The 13,415-nt window shown below is 41.2% G+C and overlaps 2 protein-coding genes across 2 annotated transcripts in view; one reads left to right on the top strand and one right to left on the bottom strand.

Annotated features, from left to right (window-relative positions):
• Positions 1 to 428: 428 nt before the first annotated feature.
• Positions 429 to 13,415, bottom strand: part of LOC135702184 (uncharacterized) — a 115,241-nt gene continuing 102,254 nt past the window's right edge. Inside the window, exon 3 of the mRNA XM_065223211.1 lies at positions 429 to 589. The gene's annotated coding sequence lies outside the window, so the exon portion shown is untranslated. The remainder of the gene's footprint in view (positions 590 to 13,415) is intronic.
• Positions 12,243 to 12,808, top strand: LOC135702191 (histone H2A). The gene has a single exon (XM_065223219.1). The coding sequence runs from the start codon at positions 12,245 to 12,247 to the stop codon at positions 12,617 to 12,619; it is 375 nt and encodes a 124-aa protein (XP_065079291.1). The 5' UTR covers positions 12,243 to 12,244; the 3' UTR covers positions 12,620 to 12,808.

Raw genomic sequence — 13,415 nt, forward strand, 5'->3', positions numbered from 1 at the left:
GTTAGAGCAATTTCATAGTGTGGCAATTTCATCGTGGACACCCTTTATTGCGATAGATGAATAACTGAATACTGAAATCTCAGCTATTTAAAAACCCAGTAAAACTTTACCGACTTCGGTAATCTAAACTCTGTGTCACAATGTGTTACAATGTCATCCCTCTCGCTGGAACATGTTAGTTTTTGTCGTCTACATTCTGCTAATGAAACCTATAAAAACAAAAGATTTTATTACATTCAAAGTGTTTTTATGTTACGTCATACGTGAAGTTAGCGATTTTCAGAGTTGGTTGGAAATGCTAACATGAAGCTTTAGTGTGATAATTTATTAGCTAGAGAATGATCTTTAGAAGAGAGTAGGTGGATAGGTAGATAGGCCCTTCGCTCATTTTCAACTTCTATTCAATTTTCATACTGCCGTACTCTAAAGTGGACCCTACACGATTGCTTTTATTGACAATAATCGTATTGTCAATACATTCTATATTGACGTCAATATATCGAGATTGACAATATTTCTGAATTCACATCATCAATATTATTGTCAATAATTCCCCTTCGCGTCAATATATTGATGCGTGTGGGGTTTGCTTTAAGCAAGAATGAACCTTGGCGGGAAACAGTGAGGCTGATGAAGACTCGGTGAAACCGTCTGGCGACGCCGGTCGGTTAGCACAATGGCGGACTCTGGCGAACAAATGTTGGCTATGCTGAGAGTCTGTGGTTCCAGGCTTGGAGATGGCAGACTTGGATTTCACGAGTGTGTGGAGACCTGCTCGGTACCATTTGGGGTGGAACCCAAATCCTAATCTTACCGAGTCCAATCTCGGTATCGTCGAGAGGCCAGTTCTCCACCAAAAGCTACCCTCACAACTAACGGGTCCTAAAGGGCACAAAAGAAACGGTCTTAGGCCCGATTGTCACATGTGACCTTCTTTAATCCCTGTTTCATACCTGACTCTCTCTCTCTCTCTCTATCCACTACTGCTACTACGACACTCTTACTCTTCTTCACTAAACTTTTAACGGATTTTAGCTTATGCAACTGCTCTTGTTTGAGTTTACTTGGCAAGTGGCGGAAGAAGTTTCCGTGCTACTCGCCGTTCCCTTTCTCTGTACTTCTCGTACCCATTCTCCTATGTTCCACTGAACTCAATTTGTTGGCTCATCACCTATTCCAGCAGTTGGTAGTAACTGTGGTAGTGTATAGTGTACTAAAACTAGGGGTATCAAATTGGCAATTATTATTCAAATTTAAATGGACATGCAGAATACGATAAACATACAGAAATACATCAACAAAGTTACAAACGGTAACACAATAGACTTCTCTGACGTTTGTGAAATGCACAAGTATTAGTGCAGAACTTGGGGTAAATTATAAGTTTTAGTGCAAGAAAACCTTTGAATTCACCCAAAGTTCTGCACTAATACTTGTGCAATTCATAAACTTCAGAGAAGTCTATGACAAAGTTGAAATTTGGTGCCAGATAGCGTAGACAGGTTTGCGTGATCTGTCATCTAGTTAAGTTGACAGGAAGTAGGCTTACTGATCATCGGTAAATAATCAGACATTTTTGTATATTTTACTGAATTTTGGCACTGCTAAAACCACAGACAAACTGCGTAACACATTGAAAATTTCTCACAATCATCGTCGCTAAAACATTACCGCCATCTTTTGAGTACACTGTGATGGGTAGTACCAACAATCAATATGAAACTAACGATTTTAAATTGACTCACTACTTGACTAGCCTATTGGTCCCAAGCAAACGATTAACGTACCCCATTCTAGTCGAAATTCTACTACTACGCAATGTTTGTTTTGATTCGCTATGAAAGTTTGACAGATAAAATGAGGGGTTATTGGTTTTTCCTATGTTTCGAGGGGTGAATCGATTAGCTTGGGACCTAAGAGAGTACCAGAGTTGAGCCAAAAAGTTGAGCACGTTATTTTGGGACCTTCTAGTCTTAGAGTTACCTCTATGGTAGTACCATAGAGGTAACTCTAAGACTAGAAGGTCCTGAAGAAACGTGCTCTAGTTTTTGGCTCAGCTCTGGTACTATCTTCGGTCCCAAGCTAATCGATGCACCCCTCAAAACATAGGAAAATCCACGAACCCCTCGTTTTATCTGTCAAACTTTCATAGCGAATCAAAACAAACATTGCGTAGTACTAGAATTTCGACTAGAATGGGATACGTTAATCGTTTGCTTGGGACCAATAGGCTAGTCAAGTAGTGAGCCAATTTAAAATCGTTAGTTTCGTATTGATTGTTGGTAGTACGGTAGTACCATAGAGGTAACTATAAGACCACTGGGTCCCGAAGAAAATCATTATTATTTTTGGCTCACTCAGTACCAGAACAACGGTCCCAAGCAGGCCCAAGCTATTTCACTCACCCCTGCATGTTCTGCATGAATCCACACACCCCTGATGTTATCTGTCAAACTTTCATAGCGAATCAAAACAAACATAGTGTAGTAATAAAATTTCAACTAGAATAGGGTACGTTAATCGTTTGCTTGGGACCAATAGGCTACTAAAGTGGTGAGCCAATTTAAAATCGTTAGTTTCGTATTGATTGTTGGTGGTAGTGTGTAAACGTCAAACTCAAGGGAAATGACTATGCGTGCCACAGGTGGCGGTACTATCAACTACGGTACTTTTAAATTGACCGTTAAATCAAAGATATCTAATAACAAGATATCCCACTAATCAATACCTCATACAAGGCATATACATAGTTACCACCCTTATGTGATCGCAGTGCTATCTGTTGAGTGCACATTGAAACTGTTGCGAATTCCCCACCAACTTTACCACCAGGGCTCAATAACTGACAGGTACCAGCATGACAGATGTCAACGCGGACGTTGATGATGAGCCGAGGGAAGAGGACGACATGATATCATCCTCGAAGTCATCATCATTATATTGCGATAGCAAGATTCTTACTTGTTTGTGATTACTTCGATTTTCAATCATTACCACTTTATACGCAACAGAAACATTTGAGAAGATAAGATAATCACTTCCAAGCGCGCATCATGATGTGCTTGTAATATGTTTTGCTTTCGAGCGAAAGAATTTCCAATGTACCACCGGTATCAGTAAGATGCAAATCTCTAACAGTAATAGGCGAATCCAATAGAAACTAAGCAATTGTTTCAGCCTTTGGCAGTAAATAGGGGAACCCTCAAAAGAGTGATGAGGGTGGAAATTTTCACCGAGAAGCATAGGGAGAGGACAATATTTTCACCTTTCCTTATTTATTTATCCACCGCAAGTGCTTGAAATCATCATCCATCAGTGATCCGGCTGGTGATTCCATATATTTTTGATGAGAATAATTAAAATTTATTAAATTGTCCCAGCGGTTATAATCTTCCGGATTTGTAATGTGTTGTTATTTCAGCTGGAAATCAGTTCAGATCTGTAGATAATCGAAAAATACGACCACTCCCGATGGAAATTTGCAAGTTGTGCAATAAATGTTTTGAGTTTTGAAAATCGTCATTATGATGTAAACAAATGGATTGGATGACATTTTCTTTAAAAGTTGGCTAGCGCGCTCTACATTGATGGTGCACGGAAAGAGCCTATTGATGATTTGCGGAGCTGTTCTTCAACATATGTAATCTTAATAAGCATAGAAGTAAACATGGGAAAAACCCCTTCCCTCTCTCTAAAGAATTATTCCAACACCCCAGCCACTGGAAATGCAAAGTATCGAAATCATTGCTAAACGTAATATAATATGCTGCATTCTTCGGCCAACGCAGCACGCATTTCATTCAAAAATTACGTTGGAATACTCATTACTTTTCTATTTTATAACGTAGGAAACCGGTGAAAACAAACGCAAACGGAAGTAGCCGAAGCTGAATGATTACGATGAGTGATGACACCGCTTCGTGTTTTGATTTGCGCTGTACCGTCCGCTCAGATGTGCGGGTTCGTACATGTATAGATGTTGGTGTGCGTGTTTTCTTCCAACGCAGCAGTTCAACGTGGTCTCGTCGAAAACCGTTTGGCGCTGTTATCTGTCTCTATAAATTCCAAAGAGTCAGTGATGGAAAAGTTCATCAAAGTTCCCTATGACTCGCGAACTTTTCTCTTGGTGAACTTCGTGAAATATCGCGAACTTTTCCAACACTGCAAAGAGTGAAGGGGGTCTGGTTAAATGCTTGTTCGATGAACAACTTGAGAGTATTATGTCTGTTTGTCTGTGCTAAAACTATCAATATGTACTGAATGCCAGCAAAGAGTTATTTTACTGAACCCATTTACCCATAGATACAGCCATTAAAAAAAACAAGTTAAGAAAGGTTGGCCAGGCCTGTTTTACAGGAATGATAATCAATGGTTGACAAGTCACGCGAAATGTCATGACAATATATCTAATCAACTTGGAAATGTCGTCATGTTGCCCCGTTTTGCGGTTAGTGAACATTCATGTTAAGAAATAAAATTTTCGGAGCGATTGGTGATTTGGATGTAGTTAACCACTTCATTCGAGCAGTTAAAATGACGTTTACTACAACTCGAACTTTGAAATAAAACATTATTTTGAGATTTTTTCTTCTAGAAGCACGAGAAAAGATAGATAAGATACTAACAATACAATCAGATCGAGAAATGATTCCTTTACCATTTGATATAGTTTTTTTCTGAGATTGAGCTTTTATTCGTGAGAAATAGGCACTCGATGGGTTTGTTTACAAAAGCTAATCCCCAAACGCGCATCCGAAGGAAAATGTGAACCTTACGTCACCATCTCAATCCTGTCCTGGGTCAACCACGTGTTCGCAAAGTCACTATCGCTCCCGTGCTAGTGTTTCATCTTTTCCACTATGGCATCCTTCGGCAATCAAGCCGCCACCGGAAACCAATCCGCTACTTTACGAAACCAACATCTAAATCTACAATTTAATCAACTTGTGTGTAACATGCCGAACATGACGATCGACGAACGTAGCAATCGTCAAATGGCACAAATGCTACTGCTCTCCGCTGGCCTGGCCATCAACATCTTGGATCTCGAAATAAAAAAATAAAAAACGAGCCACTCCAAGTTGAAGAGCATCACATCGCGAAAACGGGGCAAAAGAAATCCCGTCTTTTTTTTTATAACAGTAATCAACGTTTTATAACCGCCTATTTTCGCCATTTCCGTTTTCTTGAATCATGTGTGTGTGTGTGTGGATGCGCGCTCAACAAAGCACAAAGATGGCTCAATGTGAGGGGTCTATCCACGGTTTGGGGGGGCGCGTGGAGGGCTCGCATCCATTTTGGTCCATCTATCACTATCCCCCGTGCGTTGGACCACCGATCTATCTATCCTGCTTCTTCTCTCCAATTCGTCAATAAATGGCGGCTGCCGCTGCTTCTGCGAGTATTGGTGCGCAGGGTAATAAAATAATTTATAACATGTGAACTTGATAGATGGATCGAAAGATAGCTGCCTGGGCTCTACGTGAGGGATCTGCGGTGTGTCGCTTCGCACATCCCGATCTTCCCGGTGCTGATCAGCGGCTCAGCGCTGGACATTGACATCAATCGGTGTTTATTTGCTCTCGATGATGCATCGCAGCTGCCCTGGAAGCAGCCCTGCGAAATTTGACATCCAAACAACACGCATGCCGCAGGGTTGCGGCGGGCTAAGACGAAGGAAGCCAAAAGCAAACACATGTTGCTCTCCGCCGTCGTCGTCGTCGTCGTTCTGATGATGATGATGATGATGGTGCAACTTGACCTTCCTCAACCAGAAACACGTTGCTGCATTCATGCATGCATTGCATGCACATACACAAGACGTGGACTCCGGCATTCGGCGAAAATGAAGAGCAAAAAGAACCGATAGCACAAGAAAACAATTATTATTTGACTTGACAGGCCTGGAAAGCCCCTCGTCACTGACCGCACTTTCCACCCTTGTTCCGACTCCTTCGTTTGGTGGCAGCCCTGCAGCACTAAGCAAGCAGGCCGTGTGTGTTGTTGGTTTTATTTTTCGTTCGTTTTTGTCTGTTTTTGGTCGAAGAGATGGCGACTGCAGGATGACCACGATGCATCATCATTGCGGTGTCCTAGACGAAGTCAGGCTGTCGGCTGAAGGGTGTGTAAAAATTACCAGGCATACTAGGCTCTGAACCATTTGGTGGATTATTTTAACTTTAGGTTAAAATTTGACAGATGGAAAGTTATCGATTAACCCTGCTATCCGAGCGTGGTTATTTCTGACAGACAAGAAGTTAAATGTTGACAACCGTGGCTGAGTTCTTCTCGGAAACCGGTCGATGCACAGCACAGGGATTTTCGAAATGTCACTTTTAACCACGAGTTAAATTTAACTCGGCAAATGGTTCACAGCCTAAAGATTCATGCTATTGTTTCCTTCAGATTATTCCCGGTCCTGGCCTAACTTCGCCGGTGCACTCTTCCAGCCGAAAGATGTGCGCACGAACTAGGAACGTAACCGGCGAAGCTCGAATTACCGAAGCCGGACCCGGACCGGCCGCTTGCCAAAAGGGAACAACGACCATCGAGCGGACCGCAGAGTAGCAACAACAAGAACTGGTTTTCGTTTGGTTTGCGTTTTTTTTTTTTCGTTGCTGTTATTTCCAAGTCGAAGATTTTTAAATTCATTTCAGTTCGCATCATCATCATCATCATCACGATCATCAGCGCTGCCAACTGAGTACATGGATTGGATGGATATGGTTTGCTTTGCTGGCCACTTGCGTTCGTCGTCGCGGCCGAGTGGATCCCGCTTGGCCTACTAGATCTGCGAGTCATCATAAATGCACCCCGCAAGCCGGCCGTCAAGAACTGAGAAGAAAAGTACACAAAAAATTTTGCGCTCCAACTCGTTTGACAGCTGCTCCATACGATGGCAAGTAGCGGTTATGGCGGTTGGGGCAGGGGGTCAGATGAATCTCACATTCTCCCGAGAGCTGGGAGGCTGTTTGCTTTTCCCATTTTCTTCATCAATTAATTTTGTGCACATATCTCTTGCTCCGACCGCGGTCGGAGGTGGTGAACAATGCTTCGCATTTTTCCCCTGCCGTCGAGAAGACTGGCCCTGGACGATTGGATTGGAACAATAACGGATGTGACGATGTTTGAATTTCAAGCAATGTGCTTCGGGAACGAAAACAAAAATAACCTTTTAACTAAAAACTGCGGTCAGTCTTTGCAGGGTAGCGGGAACGATCTTGTTTCCACTTAATTTAAGGTTAAGTACAGCCCTGCAGCTTGACATAAAAACAATTCTCAAACATAGCGTTTGTCAACATAGATATAAATGAGAGAACCTACCCTAGATCAGCTTCCAGAAGGTACAATCGTCCAATCGTTCGTTTACTATCGCCATTTCATTTATTTATTTTAACCATTTCCTCTTCTCCATGAACTCTCCGGCACATTGTACGAGGAGCGGTCCGAAAACAAAAATAACAAAAACCCACTATTCAATTCGAATACCGCGTTCTCTTCCCATGAGTCCTGGACGCGAAAACCGATCGGCGGCGGGGTCCGCGCCCTGCACAGTGTTTTTTGCCTCATCATCGCCACCATTCCGGAACGCATTCATAGCATGAGAGAAGAAAAAAAAGGTGGACGAAACGAAATTGCAGAGCCACAGAGAAAGAAAAATATGGTTGGAATAATAAAAATCGTTTACCGACGTTTTTTTATTGCCCGTATTCAACGTTACCTGGAAGAAATTTACGAAATAATATTTTTAGCACGCCTTCGAATCAAGGGGCAAGGCAACTTAGATATATTTGAAAATATCATCAAATATTTCTAAATATCAACCAACATATTTAATGCAAATATTCGAACATGTCAAAACATATTTTGATGTATTCAGCCGAGGTGTCCCGCCCCTGCTTCAAACGCAAGATTCCAACAACGCAAACCTTTGCGTCAGAAACAGCATCGCAGGGGTGGCGGCCGGCGAGTGGAATCGTCAAAAAAAAAAACGCACGCTGCTGAAGCTCGCAACCTGGACCTGGACGGACGATTGCTTTGATGGTCTCTCGCATCCGCAATTTGGTATTGTAATTTGAAATAACACTTTTCCTGGCGTCGCTCCGCGTTTCGCTTCCCCCGCCCCGGTGCTCAAGTCGGTCCATTATTTTGTTTTGCAATTACTTTTTCCCCCTTTTTTTCTTTTAAGCTACCGTGTCCGCAAGCGAAGGAAGCAGGCAACTTGTCGAACCTACCTCAAGATGAAGAAAGATGCGACCGCACGAGCAACGGTGTGAGATCGGTTTTGTTGATTTGGTGGCACATTCGGTTGTCAGTTTAGTGGTGTCTAAAGGGGCAGCAAATGGTGGCTAAATATGTTTACACTCAACATGTTTGCCGTAGGTCAAATTACGTGCAGGCCAACAATGCACCTCGTGGGCAAGTTGAAATCAATGACCGAAGATCCCAAGAGGATCTCCCCAGGGTAAGAAAAACTTGAGCCGAACGAACTTTGATTGAATCATCGATGTTATAAGAGTGATGCCAAAAGTACCAATCGAAATTTCAAGTGTGGTTCCAAACGAGCAAAGCAAATTGACCCTAGTGGCAAAAGTAAGAATTAAGGTGAATGTATATTCGTAACCTGCATTAGAAAAAAATTCAAGTGCAAGTGCGAGTTTTATTGCTGCGCAAATAAACAAGGTGTTACCAACAATCAATACGAAACTAACGATTTTGAATTGGCTCACTACTTGACTAGCCTATTGGTCCCAAGCAAATTGACTAGCGTAGCCCATTCTAGCCAAAATTCTAGCACTACACTATGTTTGTTTTGATTCGCTATGAAAGTTTGACAGATAAAATGAGGGGTTAGTGGATTTTCCTATGTTTCGAGGAGTGAATCGATCGAAGGTCCTCGATTAGCTTGGGACCGAAGAAAGTACCAGAGCTGAGCCAAAAAGTTGAGCTCGTTTCTTCAGGAACTTCTGGTCTTAGAGTTACCTCTATGGTGTTACCAAGCGAAAATCTTTTCACCATTTTCATAAGGATGAATTGCCCGAACCACAGGAAATTTTCTTCTCACGTGGAGTCCAAGCGCTTGCAACGAAAAAGTTATGTTCCGACCACTTCCACCGGAGGCTTTTCGAATTCCTGGAAGAACGGATGCAGGGTAAGCACCCGAATAGAAATTTACATTAGCCCAACGTTTGATTTTGATGTCTACATCAGCATCGAAATCAAATGTATGCCTGATGTCAAACATTAGAAAACATTATGATTTAGTTGTATTTAAGCAACGTAACATGGTGTATACATCAGAAATTTTGGAACAAAATTTTGCCATTCTAATGTCGGTCTGACGTCAAAAATTTCAATCTATTGACATTAGAACCAAACGTTTTAAGGATGTTTTCGGATGTACAAAACGTTAGAACTAAACGTTGTTCGGATGTTTTTAAATGTAAACGTTTTCTGATGTTTTCTAATGTAGATGTTTCCTGATGTTAGAACCAAACGTTTTTGGATGTTTTCGGATGTACATAACGTTAGAACTAAACGTTGTTCGGATGTTTTTATATGTAAATGTATTCTGATGTTTTCTAACGTAGATGTTTCCCGATGCTAGAACCAAACATTTTTTGGATGTTTTCGGATGTACACAACGTTAGAACTAAACGTTGTTCGGATGTTTTCAATTGTACTTCGTGTTTGTTGTTCTCTGATGTTTTCAGATGTAGATGTTTACTAATGTTTTTAGAAGTACAAAACACTAGAATCTTACTTTTCAAATGCTTTCAATTATATTTACAATACATTAGAATTGGAAACATGATCGTGTAAACACTACACACCATTGTTGTTAGATAACATCATAAAAATGCGTACATAATAGTCAATGCTGAAGCTCCCGTTTCCCACCAGTCAGATAACTGACCTTAGCTAACCAAATATCATTGCGGCAACTCTCTATGCGGCAGGGGAACTATGCCATTAGCGCGCTAAGAGTTATTAGACCACTGACATAGGCGCCAATTTGTAGGTGACGAGGCACTTGGTGACATTACAGCGAGCTTGACGATTGTTGTAGCATTTTTTTAGCAAACTACCAGTTAAGGTGTGTAGTGTTTACAAGATCATGTTTCTAACTCTAATGCTTTGTACAATTGAAAGCATTGGAAAAGTTAATTATCATGTTTTGCATAACCGAAACCATCAGAAAACATAAAATAGTACAAAAAAAAGTTGGAAGGGTTGTATACTAGATACGACCGCAGGGTTGGCGTTGGATAACGTCTGTTATGTGTTGTATTTAATTGTGTATATTATATTTTAGGAATATTCCTTAATAACTCTTTTGCGAAAGTTTGGTGGCCCTGAAAAGGGCCGTTTTGTTGGGCTGATGTTGTTGGGTTTGCTCTACTCTGTCGCCCTGGAGGAGCTTTGGAATGATGTTGGTAGTTCGAAGACAGACAGCATCTCCCCTTCCAGCGTTCCCACACCCCAGTATAGTCCCCAAATTTAAGTGTAACTGTGATATTCTGGAAAGAAATTGTCTTCAAAACTAACTCTTTGTCGAATTATTGGTGGCCCTGAAAAGGGCCGTTTTGGTTGTGGTTTTGGAATGATAGACTGAATAAATGATTATGTTTGAAAAATTTCAGTTTTTGCTCCGATCAACAACCATACGGGGCAATATGAGCACCCTAGTAAAAGTTAAGGTTTTGACAGGTTTTCACTAGAAAATAACATGGAGGAATCAAGTGAAATAGAAACATAAGTTCTTTTAGCAACAGTTACGTGTATTGCTCGCTGTAGAACCAGCGGATCAGTAAAATGTAATATAGTGAATGCGATGCTTGTTTTCTTGACTGCATATCTTATAATATTCTAGAGATTTTGAGCTAATGTTACATTTCCATTATTATCTTAGACATGTAATTGAATTTTGATACGGTTTTCATGGAGATGCATATTAGAGCATTTTCAACAAGTTTGTAAAAAAAAATAGATTGAGTTAATAGGTATTATGCCCAAACGAACGGTGGCCCATCTCGCCCCGTATGGTCTTCTTGCCCCCATCGCCTCTATTGGACTGAATTCGGAAACGCTCATGTCCAACCGGTTTCGTTTTGGGCTGGAAATTTTCTATAGTAACATATTTAAAAAATCTGGGAAAATCCGGAACAAAATTAAAAATTCTTGAAATAAACGTATTAACATATAAGTGAATTATATCAAGAGCAAATTTTCATTATGTCGTAAGTAACATTCGCACCGATCCGAGAAAAATTAAGTTTTGTTTTGATAACCGAAAAGTTATTCCTATTTCCAATTAAACACATATAATCTCATAGTGATTGCAATGTTTAACATATTTAGCCGGATTTTAATCATAAAAATGCAAACCGCTAGCTTTCATGCTAAAAAATACTGGTTTTTGAGTCAAAAGTTATTATACGTCGTTTGGTGGCCCTTATTGTTACTTAAGTCAAAGTGTATTTACCAGGATATTCGGGAGAATTATCAATTACGTCTCCTTGCGTGCAGCCCATTCATCATTTTAGGACCACCGAAATCATCTTAGCAACAAACAGTTCGATTTTTTCACTTTAATAATGAGAAAGCAAAACGACGAAAGTACACTTTTCACGGGTTTCTCAGTACTGTTACTTAAGGCAAACGGCATCTCCATAGAAATCGGGTGACTTAAGTAACATCGAAAACTATTTTGATCGGAAGGTGATTACGTCAAAAAGCAATTTGACTGGTAAATACATTTAAAAATGGAATGTGATCCTATATTCGGACAGTATACCCAAGTAACAATTTTGGTTTTATGAGGGTTCTGTAGATCAGAATTTAGACTTGTAGAATGCTATAAAACCTCGATAAAACCTGCAATGTTACTTGGGTATAGTGTAATAGCAGGAGCATCGATTGACACTGATAGCTCGACTTTGTTTACCTTTGTTACATTCGACGTAATGAAAATTTGCTCTTGATATCTGGGTTAGTATCTGGCAAGACGATTGAAAATCTGGAAAATCAAATAAATCAGGAATACTGGCAACGCTGTCTCGTTTTATGCCCGTAGAGACAACCGACACTCATCCCATTTTCAGTATTTTGCTACCCACAGTATTTATTGTACCGTCCCTGTATTCATAATATGCTACTCGACGCAGGTATAAAACCACCCTCGACGGTCGAAATGTCATCATTACAGTTTCAGCATCGAACTGTTCGAGTCGTTCGTTGCATAATGTCTGGACGTGGAAAAGGAGGCAAAGTCAAGGGAAAGGCAAAGTCCCGTTCGAGCCGCGCTGGATTGCAGTTTCCAGTCGGTCGTATTCACCGTCTACTCCGAAAGGGCAACTATGCCGAGCGTGTTGGAGCCGGTGCTCCCGTCTACCTGGCTGCTGTGATGGAGTATCTGGCCGCTGAAGTTCTCGAGTTGGCAGGAAATGCCGCTCGTGACAACAAGAAAACCCGAATTATCCCACGTCACCTGCAGTTGGCCATCCGCAACGACGAAGAGCTGAACAAACTTCTTTCCGGAGTGACCATCGCTCAGGGTGGTGTCCTGCCAAACATCCAGGCCGTCCTGTTGCCCAAGAAGACCGAAAAGAAGGCCTAAATTCGATCCAAGTTCCTACCCTTTAACAAAATCCGTCCTTTTCAGGACGACCAATTTGATGGTAAAGAGTTTCGTTTTCAAAACAGTTTCCTTCGTGGTGCGCAAGGAGTGATAAAATGAATCCATTAAAAACATGGTTGAATCTTTCTGTCATGCTCTCCCTAGTTAATTGATATCCTCATCGAGTAGGTTCGATGATGGTTGATGGGCCCAATCTTAGATCCATTTCTCCTACCTTGCAGAGCTGCGGTGGCCCTGGACTTATGGCCTACATTGATGCAGCGGAATGAAATTCATTAGCAAATTACGGTTGAGATTTCAGAAATGATCATGGTGTGCGTCCAATTTGAAGTGTGGTGTGATTTCTGATAATGTATTAGTACCTCTGGAAGTGAATTAAACATAGCTAAAAATCCCACCACAAAATCACATGAATATCAGGAGGACGATGAAAGTCATGAAAAAAGTGTCGGAAAGGCATTAGAAAATTAATCGTTCAACTCTTTCTTGATAATGTTGTGGCCCTGAAAAGGGCCATTTTTCCAACGCGCTCGGCGTAGTTGCCCTTTCGCCCCCAGGCTCTGCTGCTGTTGCTCTGCTTCCGCTGCTCTGGTACTGCTGCTCTGCTGCTGGGTCGACGATCGGATAGACAATCATGGAACGGGCGACCTTCTTGGACGCTTATATAGTAGAACAGAAAATATCAGAGGTGTCAGATACTCGCATCTGATGTCTCGGTTGGAGAAAGTATAAGAATATAAAAAAATCAATCGATTTTCATCATCTTTAGACAATG

Source organism: Ochlerotatus camptorhynchus, unplaced genomic scaffold, assembly GCF_037179485.1.
Source record: "Ochlerotatus camptorhynchus isolate MF236.1 unplaced genomic scaffold, CSIRO-AGI_Acam_v1.1 ptg000185l, whole genome shotgun sequence".
Taxonomy (NCBI): Eukaryota; Metazoa; Arthropoda; class Insecta; order Diptera; family Culicidae; genus Ochlerotatus; species Ochlerotatus camptorhynchus.

Excerpts from the sequence above, each read along its gene's own strand:
- LOC135702191 (XM_065223219.1), top strand. The coding sequence starts at position 12,245 with ATGTCTGGACGTGGAAAAGGAGGCAAAGTCAAGGGAAAGGCAAAGTCC.